General features: G+C 40.9%; 1 protein-coding gene across 10 annotated transcripts in view; it reads right to left on the reverse strand.

Moving 5' to 3' along the window:
- The window catches only part of EPM2A (EPM2A glucan phosphatase, laforin), a 42,039-nt gene extending 37,689 nt beyond the window's left edge, over positions 1-4,350 (reverse strand). For 2 of the 10 annotated variants that reach the window (XM_074818687.1, XM_074818677.1), the window contains exon 1: positions 3,507-4,350. In XM_074818687.1, coding sequence (XP_074674788.1) covers positions 3,507-3,768 — 262 coding nt within the window. In that variant the 5' untranslated portion in view covers positions 3,769-4,350. Of the gene's footprint in view, positions 1-1,931; positions 3,262-3,506 lie in introns of those variants that run through there. The other 8 variants (XM_074818686.1, XM_074818678.1, XM_074818683.1 and 5 more) reach the window with 8 other exon arrangements.
- Positions 4,351-20,335: the final 15,985 nt, after the last annotated feature.

A 20,335-nucleotide genomic window follows, 5' to 3' on the forward strand; every position in this document is an offset into this window, starting at 1 on the left:
CCTGTCAAGCTTCAAGCAAGCACCAACTACAACGAACTAATGGTTGTGTGAAAATGGATCAACGTTTGGAATATAAGCTTATACTTGTTATATATATATTTTCCCCTTCTCAAAAGTAAGATGTCAACAGACTGTATTCCATCATCTCAAAATACAGTTTGGTGCAAACCCTTAGTAACTCTTCTGTCCTTTTATGGAACATGTATCTTGTATAGTACATACAGTTAATTTAGACCAGAATAAAGGGGATAAAGGCATAGATGAGTGTTCAAGCATAAACTCACAAAAACAAATTCAAGCATAAGTTTCATCTTGCATTTATTTAGTTTTGACAGTAGGCACAATATACTTTTACTTTCCAAGCTGAGAGACATAAATAAACCCAGTTCTGAAGAATCTACATCAAAAACAATGTACACAGAAAGACACATAGGATGCATTTGGAAAAAAAAAAAAAAAGGTGCATACATTCATTTTTTTCTAATGGGTAAACCTATTCCCAGATTCTAAAGCTCAACATAGCCAACTGTTTTCCACAGATACTGTAGCTCAGTTAAAACCCTCCTGGATAACAGGCCTTTCAGCTGAGCTCACAGCAGGCCAGCAAAGCACCAGCCCTGAAGAAACCTCAGTTGGGCCAGAGCACATACAAGAAATCACGTGATTTGAACCAGAAGAGCCCAATGGCTTTCAGTGACAGGCCCTGGATGCAGGCCGGCATCATCATCACCCTGGGAGAGCAGAGGTAAGCACCTGACCCTTCAGGAGCACAAGAGAGTCTCCTCTCCCACTTCTTCCTCCTCGAGAGGGGAACTAGTTCTCTCCAGACACAAGCAACAAGCCAGCAACCCTCCCGCAGGCCAAGCCTTGCCCGAAGGCTTCCTACCCGATCACCTGGCAGAACCCAAAGCCACAGAATGCTGGCCTGTGCCTTTGACTCTTCTAGCCCACAGAACCAAAGGCCCTCACTTTATCTCTCAGCTTCCCCGTTGCATTGGAACGGCTGTAAGGATGAACTAAATTTATACTCAAAATATATGATGCAATGTACTGTAGTATTATAAAAATAATATGCATTACTAGTGGAATTCTCAAAGTAGACTAATAAAAAAATTGGGAGCAATTTTCTTAAATATGGCACATTATTTCACATCCAATATATGGAAACATCTGACATCCATAATTGGACAGGAGTTTCTCTGGTTACAGATGAATGCCTCAACTCATAAACTTAGAGCAAGTATCATTCTGCACTTTCCTCTATCCCTCAGAACTATGTCTTCAAAACTGCAGATGTTCTGTAACTGCTAAATGTCTCCCAAAGCACATCTTAATTCTAAACACGTAGGATAGTAAAGAGCCAAAGCATAGCATTTGCTTATCACAAAAAAGGGGTTTTTTTTAAAAAAGTAGTTGTCTTCTCAAACTGTGATTTTTACAAGAATAAACAGATGACAGCCAAAACTTTTATTGATCCACAGTTGAAAAAAAAAAAAATCATTAAAACAAACGACATAAAAAAGGACTGCAAGATATTGCTTAATTACTAGATAAAAAACATCCTTAAGCTCCCTTCATGTAATACATGAAGAACAGTAAATTTCAAGGATTAAGCAAATTTAGTTCTTTCCTGTAAATAACTACTTAGGAAAAAAATGGTTGATATGAATGACTGATTAGAAAAACCCTCTGCATTTGGATGGTATGCCCATTTGTTTTCTGTCATTCTAGCTAAGCAATAAACTCAAACTGCTGACCGTTCACAATGACAAGAACAAAATCCCACACAGGCTAATCCTAAAACTGCATCAGTAGCACTACTGTCAAAACAGAGTATGTTTATTACTCAGACTACATTTACTAAATGCACTCCCAGGTATGGGCAAATACCTTGAGATATCATTACTTCCAAACTAGACAGAAACCATCACCTTTCAATTGCAGAGTCTCTGCAGACTGCAACACTCTACTGTTATTTCTATATCCTGTGTGGTGAAGACCTCTGTATATACCAATAGCACTGGCATATTATGTACAACTTGGCACCTTCAAAACAGACCCAATTCTGCTTCCTTGGACAGATGCAAAGAATTTTATTCCATAAATTCACTTTTCCTGCATTTCTGCAAAAGAAAAACATGGTTAAAACAGGCAGAGTGTTCTGTTTATTTTAAATGCTAAATAAAACAATTACTATTACATTGTGTAAATAGTTCTTCATGATGTAAACTTCTCTGAATGTACTATTAACATGTAGTCTTTTATTAGTATGAAGAAGAAAAAAACAAATGCAACAGTTATGATGACATGGATGTTTTAGTCTGTATGACAGAATGACAGTCTAAAAGTGTGATATGTATTCTTAAAATGGGTGAAGAGCAACTGCTCTACAATGTGTTATTTCGGTATGTGGATTACAAAACTATATAAATTTAAAAAATCCTCACAAATTACCTAGTCATCTGTCTTCCTTTCACCGAGTAAGATCCATTCCTCAGTGACAAGAGGTATATTTAGAGCTTTTCTACAGCATACAGTTGTATGTGTTCTCTTTTAAGATACTTAAATATACTAGAACAGCACATGGAAACTCACTAAAGTTATTCAGCATTTGACAACACAGGAGAAAGTCATGGTGGAAGTACTACTGAAACAGCAAGAGGGCTGGGAAAGCCACGACAGAACTTCTTCCTATTTATTTTTCAGTAGTTCTGATGGTAAAATTTGTCAGTCTGAAAATGCCATCATGACATTGCAGCTTACTGAAATAAAGTAACAAATCACATCTTAACGCCTAAGTAGGAAGTTCTGCATTCTTTCCTTCTAGGGGAAAAAAGAAAACAAACGATCAGGACAGCAAATGCCTAAAGTAAGAAAAAAATAATGAAACTCTTTCAAGAAACGTTTACCAACCCAGAAGAGCAGCTTCCTTCTGCATTCACTCTCCTCCATCACACGGTTAAAAAATGTTTTTGTTAACGAATGCTCACGTCACGTCAGCCTAGGAGGCTCTATCTGCAAGTGTAACTCAGGCCCTCCCTGCACAGGAGGCGGCCAGCGCCGTATCCGCCGACGCTCGGCAGCACCCAGTTCAGGGTACGGCCCGTCTGGCGGGGACACCCCTCCCGGACGCCGGGCGACGCTCGGGGGCGCCAGGCAAGCGGCGGAGCTACCGCGGCCGCCAGCCAGGTAAGCGATCCCTCAAGGCGCCGGGCTCCCGCCACTGCTCTGCCCCGGCCGAGCCACCCCCCACGGCCCCGCGCCTGCTGAGGGCCGGGCGGCGCCGGGCCCGCCCCGCCCCGCTCCCCCCGCCCTGCCGCCTCACCAGTCCCAGGGCGCGCGGACCCCGCCCGCCGCCAGCGGCTGCCCCGGCCCCCAGCCCGGGAGGGCGGGGCAGAAGCGGCGGCCCCGCCCCGCCCCGCCCCGCCCTCGGCGCGCGGCCCGGGGAGCGCGGGCACGTCCCGGCGGCCCGAGGGCTGCCGCGCGCGCGCCCGCCCGCCCGTTACCTTCCCAGAAGTAGCTGCCGCCCTGCCGCCGGAGGAACTTGTACCAGAAGGGGCTGGAGGCGTCCTCGTCCGGCAGCACCACCTCCGCCAGCCACAGCGCAGGCTCCTGCGCCGGCAGCGGGGCCGTCGGCCGCACCGGCTTCATGGGCACGGCGCGCTGCGGGTCCCACCGGCCCAGCTCCGGCCGCGAGCCGGCCACCAGCAGCACGCCGCCGCCCTCCGTCATCCGCGCCGGCAGCACCACGCCGAAACGGAAGAGCATGGCGGGCAACCGCGACCGGCGCGGTGAGCCGCCTCCGTTAGGCCCCGCCGCCGCTAGGGGGCCGCGCCTGGCCCGCACTTCCGGCGGGGGCCGGGGCCGGGCCGGGGGCAGGGCGCGAGGGGCCGGGACGCCGCCCCTGGACCCGGCCCCGGCCCGCCCGGTTCGCGGGGCGGGGCGGCACCGAGTCGTCCGTCAGGGATTTGCCCAGTCTGGGTTTTCTTGGGTGCTTGCCTGTGTGCACGGATGTCGCTGAGGGGACTTACGTCCCAAAATACCGGTTGGGAGTTAAAAAAAAGCCTCCAAAAATTAGGGCTGGAACGGAGAATTATCTCTGCAGGTAAATACTCGGTTTCCAGGTTGCAGAAGGCTACACGTTATGTATACTGACTTTAGCAAGGGAGTATTATTAGTTGGTTAAATGAAGCTACTGCAATTACTGCTGAGAGCCCAGACTTAATTAGTGCAGCAAACATCATTAAATACCTGCCATACGAGCAGCATTACAAACAAGGTTTCGCCTCAGATAACACTTAAGTGCCCACGATGTTTGTATCTTTGCAGGCAGGCGGCCACTCGTGGTGAGACCAGAAATGTGAAATACTGGGGGGGGGGGTGTGGTGTGTGTGTGTGTGTGTTAGAAAGCTTTCTTAAAAATTCAGTAGCTCCCAACTGCATGAATTCTGTTTTGCCCTTCTGGCTGTAATTTGGCAACTCCTGCATGTAGCAATATTCAGGGCTTGCAAAGAATGACTGAGAAAGAGGATGCAATCCAACCATTTGTAGGGCGGTCCTTGTCTGAATACACCCATTTCAGAAGCGTTTAGGGACAGAAACAGAGGAGTGGTAACTTTATTTAGGTCAAGTTCTGGGAACGGGATGAAGGCCTTTCAATGAGTCAAAAGAAATCCTGCCTCAAAAGATGGCTGCTTGTTTCCTGTGTTCAGGGGTGATGACACACTGAAGAGTATGTACTGCCAAATTTATTTTTAAGAGTGCTTTAGTTCCTTTTCACTGATCCTTACTGAACTTGTGTAGGGGATGTGCCGCCACTTTTCCAGACATAACCAAAGCTAAGGGAATGCTGGCTGTCCTCCATGCATTTCTGGTAGCACCAGCCTTCACTGTAGCGCTGCTGCCTTGTGGAACAGAGCATTACATTTTAATCTTTGCTTTTGCGCAACCTTACAGTCGAGTTACCCATAGCCTATCTCATAACTGTCTTTCAAATATCTACCCCTTTACAATACACTTTTTAGTATTATGGGCAATACAGAATGTAACAATGAACTTTGGGGTTTTATCCCAAAGTTCAAGCTTGACAGTAGCCCTAAAAGCACGCCAGCATATCGTGCCTACAATAAAACCATATGCTTCTGTTCGTTCTAGTCACAGTCCCAGCTAGGAAACTGCAGGATCCAACAATACCTCTGATTGATACTTTAGTTCCTGGCTGTTGCCTAAGCCTCAGTGTAAACAGAAACCAGCAACACGTGTGCCTTTAGAGAAACCTTAACTTCTTTGTGCCTGTAAGTACCGAGCCTTCATTTTAGACATATAAGCCACACGGAACAATAAATTGTTCTTTAGACTCTGATGTGCCAAATACTTTAAAAATATTTCAGTCCATTTCTTCTCCAGGTTCTGCCTTAATCCATTTTGTGCCTGTCAATGTTGGGTATTAGATTAAGGTTAAAGATGACAGAAAGTGACAAGCTTGACTTCCTGCTCTTTCCTCAAAAACTCTACTTCAGATTAGGGTTAGCATTGAGAGATCAAACGAAAAAGGCTGAAAAACTTTATTTATTGCTGGATCCTGCAAGACTGGGATAAAAACTAGAACTGGAGATTGGCTTGGGACTCAGAAGTCCCATGGCTTGGGGATAGTGGGAAGAGCATTTTATTGATGAAATTGTGGACTGAGTGAGGGCTGTAGACAGGATAAAATGGATTATTCTTAGATCTGAGACTGGTGAGCTATAGGTACCATAAGGTGTGGATTTAAGCTCAGAAGCAAAGGCAAAAATGTGGTTTTTGCATTGCTAGATTTGCATGGTCTATGGATTTGTCATCTAAACTGGAATTTTGGCTAGACTAAAGGCGGCGGGGAGGGCAGATGTTACATTTACTGTTATTGTTTGGGACTGCAGGAGTTGATGAAGTACTTCCACTGTTGGGAACCCTAAATTTAGTTTTAAGTGTCACCTGAAGCCTCCCAAGGAATTAACAATAAACTAGTTTCCTTTGCCAAAATGACCTCTTATCCTAGTACCGCCTGACCAGTGCTCTTCCCCTGCAGTCTTCAACACTGCTCTCAAACCTGAAAGCCTTCCCTGTAATCCAGTCATCTTTTACAGCCACAAAATTAAACATGACCATTTTGTTTTTTTTTTTCCTATATGAAGTCCTCATTCCAACTTGGCAAGCCTTACAGGTCCCATCAAAAATCTTTGGCATAAAGGGGCCAAAACCTTAATAATCAAGTTGCTTCTAACTGTCCCAGAAACTATTGTTGACTGATCATTTCTGTGGGAACAAACTACCGTCTTAGTGGTCTGTCTGAATTTTAATAAACAATTTTGTGTCCTTTGGGTCCTTAACAGCTCTTTACGATCTAGCAATATACTTAACCTACGACATCTGCTGAGTGGACACCTTGATTTACCTCAAATCTAACAGTAAACTAGCAACACAGGGACGTTTACTGCCTAGTTTATTGTAAAGCCTTCAAGCCTTACTGTTGCTGGTACCATCCCAGGTGTTTGTCAATGCTGACTGTGTTTCTAACTGACTAAATGGGAAGAATTGCATGAAAAAGACAAATTACTTTTCCACAGCATTAGGATCCAAGAAGGGGCTCTAGAGATCGTAATCTCTGCAAGAATCAATTGCTTGGTGGGATTTATCCTAAACTGTACTGATAGGCCTAGCCTTATGTAATTTTCAGCTAATTAGCCCTTATGTCTGGTTTATTATCCAAAATGTGTGCAGGTGGTGGTAGTTTCACAGGAGGAATCACTGAGGCTGTGTGATTCCAGCTTAACATCAACAGTTAACATCTTCAATTTATGCTTAATTGCTGCAGCTAAAAGGGTTCTAAGGAAAAGTTTGAATGTCCAGAATTTGGAGATGTGATTGTATTTACATACATGTAAAACACATTTAAAGGCATTTTCTGTTGCTGTGTACTAAACTTTTGCAGAATCACAAATCTGCTGAAACACTAATGTTGAGATTCTGAGTTCATGGAAGTCCGATTGCTATGGAAGATTAACCAGTCAGGAGAGATATGTTTATGGTTTTCTTATGCTACAGAAGTCCTTCTAATTTCTTATACTGTTTCTTCCTGGCATAAAGTTGTTCTGGTATTTTTGTGAACTCAGTTTTGAACCGTTTGTTACATTCAGGAAATTTGGACAGAGTATTACTGGCTGAATTTATAATAAAGCCACTAATGTAAGAAGTTTGACAGTATACAGCAGTCCAAAACTCAAATTACCAAGTGGAGAGTCTTATTTTTCTTCACAATATTCTTATTTGAAGAGTGTCTAGTAGGTATAGAAATAGCACACAGTTATCTGAACAATGTGAACACTACTAAAATAACAGATGAACTTAATACTTCCATGTTGGGGTAGCCTGTGTCTGTAGTGTACATGTTCTTTACTGATTACAAAGTTTTACACCATGGGCCGGTTTTCTCCTTGGCACAGCTTTATCTGTTGTTGCTGTACAGTGATCTCAAAGGATAGTATTTCCAAATAGGGAAATCTGTAGTGAAGACAGAGTTTGAAAAACAAAACCAAAACACAAATAGTGAAAGGATCTGGGTGGAGAAGGGGGTGGGGGGTAGGGGGTGTCCCTGATCGCAAGTTGTGAGTGATGTTTAGATTAGCTGTGCTCATTCCTACACTAGCCTTTCTTCCCTTTTTAGGTCATTTACTTTCTTGTAAAGATACGGAGAAAGTGTTATTGCAATTTCCAAATGTTTGTGGTAATTATAGAATAGAGAAAGGCAGCACACTGGTGTACAGTCTTGCTTGTAAAAGGGAAAACACATATTATGTGGAAGCTGATTTAAATCTATGAGTGATTTGGGTAAAATGTTCATTGCTGAAAAATTTGGACAGCCTATGCTTCTTCAAAGAGATTGAACTAAATATAACTAGTCTAATGCAAATAATTTAATTCCACTGTTTTAAGTGAAAGTTGATTATGTTGATTAATAATCTAAACTAATCAGTGATCTCTGGATCCAAACCTTCTAACTGAAGTCTAACTGTCCTTCTCATGATAATTCTGTTAGAAGTATGAACTAACGCTTTCACTGTTTGACAGTATAACAGCTAAGAAAAGAAAAGCTGAGATTTTACCTTTACAGTCTGAAGACTGAAAGAAGACTAAGCAATTTATGAACCTGTTTCCAGATAAGCACTGCTATTCTTATTTTTTAGTTTTAGGCACTGTGTCAGAGCAGCGATAATTGCATGAACCGTTATAGCTGCTTAGTGCTAGTAGCAGCCTTTTATGGAGAAGAATACTTATGCAGAAGATTAAGGAAAGGAGGTTGCTGAGAACTGGGGATGAGTCTCTTTAACCAAGTAATAAGCGACAGGACAAGAGGGAATGGCCTCAAGTTGTGCCAGGGAAGGTTTAGACTGGATATTAGGAAGCATTTCTTTACAGAACAGGTTGTTAGATGTTGGAATGGGCTGCCCAGGGAGGTGGTGGAGTCCCCATCCCTAGAAGTGTTTAAGAGTCGGGTTGACATAGCACTGAGGGATATGGTGTAGTTGGAAACTGTAAATGTTGGGTTGATGGTTGGACTGGATGATCTTCAAGGTCTTTTCCAACCTAGACAATTCTGTGATTCTTACAGAAATTCTGGCATGACTGACCATTTTAGAAGTTGAGTTGGAAAATTATATTGTAATAATAGGTAGAAAACTACAGAAGATTATTTTTATTTTTGCATGGGGTTTTGTATAGTGTATTCCTTAAAAAAAGTTTGTTATTTTTAGAAGTAACTAGGCAGCACAAATATGCAATAACATCAGTAAATATTACGGGAACTCATATAGGAATAACTGTTCTGGTAGGTATGTCTTTTCAAAATCCAATAAAAACATAAAGCCATCTCTCCGTCCTCCCCCAGCCTCAAATGTTTTGGGAGCTGGAGAAAGTCCCAACATGTTTCAGCAGAGGGCCCTTTCAGTATGCCCTATCAGCCCCATCAATGCCCAGACATCAACAAATACTGCAGACAAGCCCTGCACACAGCTCCTCTCCTGCCTCTAAGAGACCCACACAGTTCTGGGAGGGACGCTCCAGGCCAGCCTTGCATACCCGGGGAGTGTCTGCACCAGGGTAACGTGTCCCCAGGCAAACCCAGAGTTCTGGTCACCCTACCAGCAATGGGGCTTTTCTGCCTGGCACAAAGGGGCAGAAGAGAGGCCAAGGATTTACTTGGAGGGCTTGTGTAAACTCCTCTAGGAGAGTAGAGATTTGGTGATCGCAAAGTACCTTGAGCTTCTTGAGTGAAAACCAGTATGTAACAGTAAGTTGTTACAATGTCAACTCATTATAAGGTACACTGTTTGAAACCAACCTTTTACCACCAATGGTATATCAAGTTTCCTATTAAAATACCTACTTCGGGGAAAAAAAGTGTTTCAGCCCTTTTGAAACAAGGCACAGTGTAAAACCAAACACTGTGCCTGCATGGAATACCAAAACTTTACTCCATTAGTTAGGAGAGTGCAATCTGAACCCAGACTGATGTGCAGTATGACAGATGAAACTTTAAGTAGAAGAATGTGCCTTTGTGGAGACTTACATAATCCTCCTACTTTCAAAAGCAGGTGCACATAGGCTCTAGTAACTCCAGTCTAACGCACCATCTGTAGCTGAGCATGGTTTCAGTGTTCTTAGGAACCCCAACAATTATTCGTTGATAGAAAGTTCCTGTATGTTATACTCCTGTGACCATTTTAAGAAAAAGTTACTGTTTAGTTTTCATTATGCAGACTTTTTTTCTTGCAAGTGTTTTATGTATGACCAACAGCATTTCAGAAAGTCACACACAGTGTTAGAGGGCAAAACATTTGGCAGAGTCTTTAAGATCATAGTATCACTTAAGCATCATAAATTATGCATAATTTGCTATCTTCAGAGTACAAATTACTAAATTATTGATCTTGAATTCAGGAACAATAAAAATCCAGTTGCTGTTGTGTGAAAGGTGAGAGAATGCACTTGTTAGTTTGTGAAGAAACCATGGGAAATAAAGTTAAACAAGTTTCTTCTCAATATGCTCGTAAACAATACATTTCTGCCTCCAAAGCTCACTGGAACTTAGTGCTTTAAAAAAACTGAAGTCTTGCAGAAGAGTCTTCTGACTAGACTTGAAGGAAGTTAGAAATAGAGCCATTTCATTCTATAATAATTAAACATTTTTGCTCCCTTTACTGTTTTTTTAAAATAAAAGTAAGCAAACAGAGGGATGCTATCCCTCAAGTCATGACCCATATAACAGAAAAGGGAACAGACGATGAAATCTAGAGATGATTATTCATTTAAGTATACAATTCTCAGTGGCAATTATATGCTACTCATAATACAAGAAATTCAACTTATTAGTGGCTGACCTTACCGATCAATTTCTTTCTCCAATTATATTAAAAATAATAAAAACTTAGATCTTTTTCTTAGACTGAAACTGGATCAAAAAAAAAAATCCAGAAGTTAGTTTTAGATCAACAAATTATCTTTAAGGTCTAGGTAAAGTGGCATCAGAAAGTAAAAAAAAAAAAACCACAAAAACAAAACCCAAAAAACAGAACCCCCCCTGCTTCCTACCTGACAGTCCCACCACACACACAAAAAATAAGAGGTTATATCATCAGCCAAATCTAATAAAGAAGTAGATTTGATGCTCAAGTGTATCATAGTGACTTATAGAGTAAGTCAGTACAGAGTATCTACTATTATTTTCTTTCCCTGTATGAATATGTTGCTGTATCACTGTATCAATCCAATACATTGCTACTATTTCCTCATCTGCTTGGTTTCCTGTATTTACCAATTTTTCAACTGTACATTTCTTGTTTCTCTTTTAAAGAAACTTTATTTCAGCTGGTTTGGCAAGCTGCACTGAATTCACTTACTGACACACAGTAATCCTTGCTGAGGAACAAACGCTATTTTCATCCAGCCATAAAGAAACCCTTGAAAATAGGAATTGCAGTCTAGAATGAGTGTGTAAACAGCCTGCAGCTTAGCAACCTTCCACAGGTCATGGCAACAGCTTGCAGCCAAGAGCCAGAAGATGTGTATGACATACTTTGGAGACTAGATCATAGACAGAGGACTCCTACTACTTAATTTGGTGTGTGTATGTTGCTGGGTACCATAGTGACCTGTTTCCACTTGCTCTCAAGTTCTCCCACAGATGCCTTCCCATTAGCACAGCCAGTCCCTGAAGGTAGTCCCAACATGGAAGCCACAGCTGGCTACTCAAGAACTGTACCTGGCCCCTAAGGCACCAGCTGACAACCACTTGGGTTTTTTTCTTCACCTGTTTTGAAGGAATAACAGAGTTTGGAGATCAGCCCAAAAATAGATCAGTCATGTTAATGAACAATATTACAATGGCCTTTGAAGTACAGTATGTGCTTCAAATAGTCTCCTTGTAGAGTTACACGTCTATTACACATACCTACTATGTTGTCTTGAACACCTGTGGGCACACTTCCATTTTCAAATGACATTAGCTTTCTCAGTACTTTTTTTCCCCTTACTGCATGAAAATATAATTATACAAGGTGTCTGAAACTTCTTATGTCTTCTCCCCCCAAAGTGCTTTTAAATTTACTGAAAAATAACACCTAGGTCTAATTGCCCTACTTACAGCTTCCTTCTTGGTTTACTTGTATACATCATCTACACACTTACATAGGCACAATATTCTAAAGCTAAGATCATTATGGAAGGCTTAGTTTTATAGAAAATATTGTTGCCAAAAGCCTCTCCTATTCTGAGATAAACCGAGATAGAAAAGTTCATAGATTCACACATTAGTAACAGGCACCAATTTGGCCAAAACTCAATAGTTCTTGAGTATGTCACTCACAACCTCAAATTCCAGGTAAATCAAATTATTTTCTTATCAGAATTCGTTTGTGCTTGATAGCAAATTCCTTGTCTGGGAAACTTGTAGAATAAATACATTTTTTAAAGTTTTTAAAAATACATTTATTTATGAATTGTTAGAACTTCAAGCCCTCTTTCAGTTCCTACCAACCAACCAACCATTCTTTGTAGCGTGTAGTAGTAGTTCTTTAATAAACACATGTTGTAGAATATCGTGTTCCAAGTTCTCAAGAGCTTAATCTTGTTTAAAAAACAGATCTTTACACTGCATGCATTTATGAGTATTTTTAATTTATTACTGATTACAGCTATCCTAGTGGTTAAAATATTGTCAAGGAGGAAGAGGGAACAGAGCTGTTAAGACTGGCGTGATGGCCAGTCTGGCCTGACTGGGGCAACACAGTGAGGCACTTGCTGAGCAGTTCTGGAATGCCTCTGTAAGTATCCACATTTCAAGTGACTTAAACTGAAAGCAACAATTAAGCTCTGTGTTTTCAGTTCTACTGTAAGTATGAATATGCAAATAAAGTAACTTTTTTACCTTAGTGATCAATGATACTGATATTGTAAATACTCACTACCCTGACTGCATCAAGTGAACACAAAATAAACTGTATCCGTAAGCATTTCAAAAAGATCTAGGTGTGATAGCTCAATCTATTGCTTCCATACCCAGAATTTCTGAGAGTAGCAGCAGTCCTGACCTAGAGAATACGACCGGTGCCATTGCACAGTTCCTCCTCACCAGGAACAATAATGTATGAAGTGAGGACCTGGCTGTGTTCCGAGTATAATGGACCACTTACTTTACCTTTGCTTCCCGAATTACCTCGTTTTAGCATTAAACTAATTCCTTTCAAACTACATAGATTCTATCAATATATAATAAATAAGTGAAAATAATTGACAGGACTTTCTTCAACTCTATTTTAAGAGGAGATTATGCACACGAAAGGCACATTTAATATTTGCATGTTGATCTGTGTGTTCCCCTAGTAACTATCTACAGATACTTGTTTGTCTGTATCTACCGTTCTACTGTGGGATGGAAGTAAACAGTCTGGCAAAGTTATCAACATTAATACCTTCAAAAAAAATCAAGCCTGTTGCCATGTGTGACCAGCTGAATGACCCACACTAGAGCGTGCTCAAAGCCCAGCACTGCAGGTGAGATGGCAGTCACAGACCTACCCACATTCATACACAACCACTGCCTGGGGGAAAACAACTTCAGCGTTGTTTATTCCAGAAAGATCCTATACTGAACAAGCACAAGACTTACATCTTTTTAGACTTACCTACTACAGAACCATTGGTTGCCTGCCAAGTAACTGAGCCAAGGTGGCGTATTCTGTTGGAACAACTAGATTAGATTAATCTTCTAGTGCTTTTAATATTTTTAAGGAGAGAACACAAATCAGTATTCATATCATTCTGGTCTCCAGTCTTTGTAGGTAGAGTTAGACCAATCTGTCTTACCAAATGAGGTTCTCTAACATTTTTAAACACTAAACCTTAGAAGGTAGGTGTTTCTTTTTTCATATTTAAAAAGTGTAAATAAAAACCACTGTCAGTGCCTTCACTTACTAGTAGAAAGATTCAAAGTAGCTCTAGTAAAAGCATTCCGATTTGGAAGTCTAAAGCTAAGACTTTTAATTATTTGAGGTAACAGATAAACCGGTACCCTCTTGATTTTATCAGCACAAAAAGGATTAAGTCCCTCTGGAAATACACCTTTTATTTCCTATGCTCTTAATCCATATATCTGGATATTTATCATCAGTGCAAGTTTCAATTTAAGATTTCATGAAAATAAAACTAAATGCTGTTTATAAAGCTATTAAATAATGGTCTTCCACAAATGTAATTTAGGCTAGTGTGACTGCAAATTATGAGTCTCACTGGGACAGCCAGTGGGATATTATTTTTAGAACAATGCAAGGAAAATAACAGAAATTAAGAAAAAGGGGAACAGTGCAAAGAAATTGTTCACTGTCTGGACTATGTAGACTTTGAGAGGCTAATCATTTTTCTGCTGCTGCTCTCAGCCACGCTTTTTGCGAAGCTCTATGGATTTCATCAAAGCTCACAATCAGCTCAAAATTTAAATAGCTAAATAAACTTTAGCTACTGATTCAGATATTACAAAAAATTTTTTAAACGTTGCGATTCTTCTCTGCCGTTTGGAGATGCTTGCAAATATAACAGCTTCTTCTTTAGGTATGTGTCATCAACCAGAGAACTATAAAAGGGAAAGCTACTCAATTGTTACTTGGCAGCTGACTAGAGTGATGGATGAATTGCACATTATCACCTAGAAGAGCTCATTTCAAACTTGGAGAACTAGTACTTTGTTCTGGAATTGAGACATATTTTAAGCAGCAATCGGTCTGACCTGGATTAGAAGAGCCTGCAAATTGCATGGATGTCCACTGAATCCATTCATTTCCCCACAAACACCTCTTTTATGTTAGTGTTATCATATGCCAGAACGTGAATGTGTACAATACGTAAATCCCTGTAGCTAGCAAACTTAAGAGTGTTCTACTGAGACGAAAAATACTCAAAAAAATCTGTTAGAAGTTGTATTTACATAACAAATCCAGCTGGCATCACTTTTCACTCCAGGGCTTCTAAGTCAGATAAACAAGTTGCTGGCAGTCTTTTCTAAGTAAACAAGTTCTGTTAAGGCTTCTGTCCATATCACTAGAGAATGAGTGTTTTTATATTACATTTATTATTCTGTATTTATCAATACTTGTTTTGCTGTAGCACATCTTGTTCAAACATTACTACCTGCATAAATTCAAGGAAATAGAAACCAACACGTTTGATATATTGATCCAGCTAAGCATAAAATGAACTCTGCATGAATTTCACAGAATTACTGTAGTCATAGTTTTAGCATCTCACTTCATTTCAATGATTACATCTATATGATCCATAGGGAGCAATAAATAAAAAGCGATTGTTTTCTTCTTCACCCCCATTGCATTATGGATGTGTTTGTCAGAACATCCCCTTGATGCCTAACAGCAACTTTAAAGGTCTCTAATACCAGCGTCAAGCAGTGTTTTAAAAAAAAAATCATTACTTCTATTGTTAATCCCATTTACATAGATGTACAAAACAAACAGACTAGCATTTAATGGCACAGAGGGAAACAGAATTGACAGTAAATCTGCTGGGAGAGTGTATTGTCAATGATGGGATCACTGACAGTACAGGCTGGATTTTGACTCCTAGCATATCCCGTGGCAATTCCTCAATCAAATTATTTGTGGAGTAATGAATTGTGGTAAATGACCAGATAAATTCTCTCAATCTGCTCCAGCTGCAAAGTATAACACATCTGCTAACACTACCATGATGTCTCAGCAGATTCATGGGTAAGTCATTATACTGCGGTACCTTGCAATTATAAGCTCTGTGGTCAGGTATGTCTGGGAGGAGGGAACTCCTTTATCATGGGTGAGTCCCCAGATAATGATGTGCCGCTGGTAATGTTCTCACTACTTTCTTCAGTCTCTCCTCAGGTTAGTTTCGGCTTGAACACAACTCTAAAATTTTACCTCCACAGATGCAAGCAGTCAGTCTAACCTGATATGCTGCATCAAACTTTGAAGAAAAACATTCTCATATGACCTAACCATCAGGTACTTGCTCAAGATCCAAAGCAGCACAGCACGCTTCTGCTGGCCACTTGTTACCTTTCCCTGAGCTCTGTTAGGTCACCACAACTGCCAGGGAATACTCAACCACTTAGTGTTAATTATGGTAGTTACTGAGAACAACACACAAAGTCGTTCATCCAACTTCTGTCAATTAAGAGTGGCCTAAAGTTCAAACAGAATATTCCAAAGGCAGGCTGTGCTCTAACTCTAGAGTAGTGCTTCTCAAACCCACTTTCGCTGAGAGCATCCCTGTGCTCAGAGCAAAATTAAAGGCCAGTTAGAATTTATCTTAATTGTCAAAGCATAAATTATCCCATATTCTCCACTTATTTTGAAGATTTCTTACCGACATTTTATTTCACCTATGGATGTTCTGTCCAACCTTGATTAACACACCTATATACAAGGTAACTATTTCATAGAGATTTCTCTTTTATTCTGGGACTATGTAATGTAGTGGAATAATTTAACATCATTCGTTCTGTGAGGAAAGGTGAAAGCAAGAGAGAACTCAGAAGCAGCTCTCACAGTGATTATGATGTGAAAAACAGCACCTTATTATTGAATGATCCTTCTCTGCTTGATTTGGAGACAAGACAAACTGGATCTTCCACATATGAAATGCCCTAACCATTCAGCTATTACTCTGAACATCTGTATCTTGCTTTCTTGACATAAACCATACCAAGAAGTGAGCATTTCATTCTAAAGCAGAAGGAAAATATAGATAAAAACCTCATTTTTTCCCTGCAAAACATAATTACAACTTTCCAATCGAATGATATTGCTGAGTAACATTAAACCACACAACCCACTTTACTCCATCATTAACACTGCAATCCTGATGACAAATCTAATTAAAGCTTCAACACCTACTCTGGATCAAAACCCCGAGTCAAAACTGTTCAACCACTTGAGTAAGAGGAAACAAGAAAGTTAGCTATTAAATTAAGCTAAATCTTTTGAGTGGTGCTATTGTCGCTAATTCACACTATAAGCACATATGCATTCAATAATTTAAAACCAAGTACTTTTCAGTCTGAGCTAGGATCTTTGTGAAATGGTCAGGCCCTTCCCTCTCTCATGTAGCAGGGGTGGTGCTCACCTATCTTGCTGAGTCACAGAACTTCATCATCTCTTATAGGGAGCAAATCAACACAGGAAGCCTCGATCTCAGCCTCCCAAGCCCTTCCACGTCCCTTTCAGCTTCCAAGCCCCATTGGGAATGGCATAAACACGCACATGGACAATCCATCTCAAGTAGCCTTCCAGTGACTACAGAATAGTCCTTTTTCTACACACATATGATTTCTCCTTTTGAGTGGTGACAACCACACCTGATAAACAAATTGCCACAGACAAAAATGGGGTTTGTCCTTTGGTTTGATCATGGCTGGCTGACACTCTTTCACTTCTCTTCAACAGGATAGGGAGAAAAGAAGATGGAAAAGCTTGTGGGTTGATATCAGGACAGAGAGATCACTCACCAATTACCATCACAGGCAAAAAAGAATTGACCTGAGGAAAATTAGATTTATTGCCAATTAAAAATACAGTAGGATGGTGAGACACAAAGACAAAATTAAAGACACCATTTCCCCCACCCCTCTCCTCTTCCCAGGCTCAACTTCACTCCTTCACTCCTGACTCTTCTACCTCCTTCCCCCTCCAAAAAGCACAGGGTGGGTCGAGAATGGGGATTGTGATCAGTCGATAACAGCTGCTCCCTGCCACTCCTTCCTCTTTGTGCTTTTCCCCTGCTCCAGATTGGGATTCCTCCCACAGGATAGTCCTTCACAAGCTGCTCCAACATGAGCCACAGGCTGCAGTTCTTCAAGACCTGCTCCAGCATGGGTCCCTCTCACAGGGTGCAGTCCTTCAGGAACAGACTGCTCCAGTGTGGGTCCCCCATGGGGTCACAGGTCCTGCCAGCAGCCTGCTCCTGTGCGGGCTCTCCACAGGCCACAGTTTCCCTCAAAGTACATCCACCCGCTCTGACATGGGGGCCTCCATGGGCTGCAGAGTTGATACCTGTCCATGTGCAGCTCATGTTTTTGTCACTCTTCTCTCACAGCTGCTGCACAGTGGTTTTTACCCTTTCTTAAATATGTTTCCACAGAGGCAACACCGGCTTCATCAATGGGCTTAGCTTTGGCCAGCAGTGGATCCATTGCAGAGACATCCTGAACCGTGTTCAGCACGGGACAGCCCCGTCTCTTCTCACAGAGGTCCCACCTCCCACCCCCACCCCCCAAGGGTTTGTGACCAAAACCTTGCCACATAAACCCAGCACAGTCCTATTCAAGATAAAGCATGCCTTAGACCCTCAGGGAGGAAGGCCTCAATCTTGGATACACATACCTTAGGGTGTATCGGGTACAGTCATCTCCTGATTTCAGCAGCAGTAAGACAATATCCCAGGGAAGCATCTGAAGTATGCACAGAGGGCAACATTTACTTGGAGAGTCAGAAGGTATCTTGCATAAACAGAATCTGCCATAACAGCTGAATTTTCTAAAATCATTCAGTGGAAATCACAGCCATCAAAAAGGCTGTTAGCTTCAACAGGAGGCATATGGTCAAACGCACCGAAAACGTCCTTGTGAAGAGACAAGATCAGTTTAACCAGGTGATAATGAACAGTTTGCAAGGAGAACCAGCACACTATGTCCTTGAGTAAATTTTCCTCTGACATGACTGAAAAACACAGAATGGCCCTTACTGGTGTGTAAAGGGCTACTAAATGCATTTTTACTAAACTTTGGAGACCTTCCCATTCTCAGACCACAATCAGTAACCAAAGATCACAGAGACCATGTCATACCTAAGCACTGAAGAGAAGCTTTTCAACTTAACCAAAGTAGACCAAGTTGCTAGTCTTTTGCCACCTTGTAATTATTTTGGAGAAAAGCAGGTGTGCTTAACTCTTTGAATATGAGTTCACCTGCCATGACTTGCTTTCCAAAGGAGATGAGTTTAAGGAGTACCCACAGAATTTCTTCCAGATTAAACTGAGCAGCAGGACTTCAGGAAGTTCTAAAAATAAGGCAGGTTTTTGCTGCTTCAGCCAGAATGAGAACCCTTTTTTTGGTTACAATCTGCCTCCTCCCCCTACCACTTTGAAAAAACAGACTTTCTTCAGGTATCCTAATCAGATGATCAGAAACAAATTTAATGATTCAAAGATTTGCCCCACCTTGGACAGAAAAGAGAATGATTTTGATATTGGTTACCATTGGCCTGTGATACCCATCTGGCACATGTTCCAAATTACTTGAAATGTGAATACTCAAGCATAGAGATAATTAAGTCTCTATGGGAGTTTTTTTTTGTGTCAGCTTCCCTGCAAAGTATATAGTTTTTCCTATGAAACCTGTACAGTATTTGAAAGAAAAAGACACAAAGTGCAAAACATTAAGTGGATAAGCACTGACATGACGTGAGACTCTTGCAGTTTCAACATGACTCCTAGAAAACTGAAGAGCTTCAAGACAGCATGGAGGACCATAACTATATATGAGAATTGCCCTCCTCCCTCATCTTCAACACAAGGTTGAAAAGATCATCTCGTTGTATCGGAGGTATACAATAACCACCAGAATCTTAGCAAAGACCCTCTACAATCATGACAAAGATCAATGGTTAAATGTTGTACTTGAAACTGTCTCAGCCCATTAAACAGCTAGAGAAGTTACATACTTGAACTAGTCAAAGAGAATAAAAAACATATGGATGATAAAATTAGCAAATCTGGTATCATTCAAGCTTTACTTGAAGACCAAAGGGACAGTAAAAAGGTGACATTGCCAATCACACAGCTTTTGTAAATGAGTTTTGGTTTTGTTTTACATTAAAATGATGCACTTCCTTATCTATATGCAGTAGATTTCATTTGAACAAAATACAGAAACTGAGTTTTCTATTTACCTGCTAGGCTCTCCTAACAAACATTAATGAACACTGTTTATATATAGAAATAGGACAGAAATCCATCACATAGAATTTTTCTAGTCTTTGGGGTGGGTTTTCTGGTGGTTTTTTTTTTTTTACTGGTTGGTTTGTTTGTTTTGATTTTTAACCTTTAACATAAATGCTTCTGTGTTTATCCAAAATGGCATCAGCTGAAAAATATGACTGCAAGTTGCAACTCCAGTTAACTGAAGTCCAAGTCACAGGTCACTTAGACTGAACCTGTTTTATCACAAAACACGGAAGCAATTTGGTGTTGTGTGCAATCCCATCTGCTGAGAAGTTAGTCTTACTGCATTGTTAATGCAAGAACATCCTACTTATCTGCATATCAAAAACCACGTGCACAGTGAGATGCCACATAAAACCCTTCTTGCTTAGAGGTAAAGCCACCATGCTTAGGCAACAAGGCATTCACTCATCCCTTACTCTTGAAATACATCATGACGTGAAACTCCAGACAGCTGATGCTCATAAGCAGCTGCCACAGTTCATAGCAATCATATTTTACCTTAACCAAGGTTCAAATCTCATGAAGTGGCACATTATTTCCTGTTTGCTGCAAAGGCCTCCAGAATTACATGTGGAACACAACTATCTAATTACAGTACTAGAGTACACAATATTCAGAAGATTACACAACATGTAACAATCAAACATTAACACTTCTGAACAAAGTCCAACATATATTCCTGCCAGGTCATTGTCTGTTCATTTGCTAACCAGTCCCATAATCAGATTAGTTTTGTTCTGCAGCCTACCCTTTTGCTGGGATG

The sequence above is a fragment of the Strix aluco genome, chromosome 3 (assembly GCF_031877795.1).
Source record: "Strix aluco isolate bStrAlu1 chromosome 3, bStrAlu1.hap1, whole genome shotgun sequence".
NCBI classification, from domain to species: domain Eukaryota; kingdom Metazoa; phylum Chordata; class Aves; order Strigiformes; family Strigidae; genus Strix; species Strix aluco.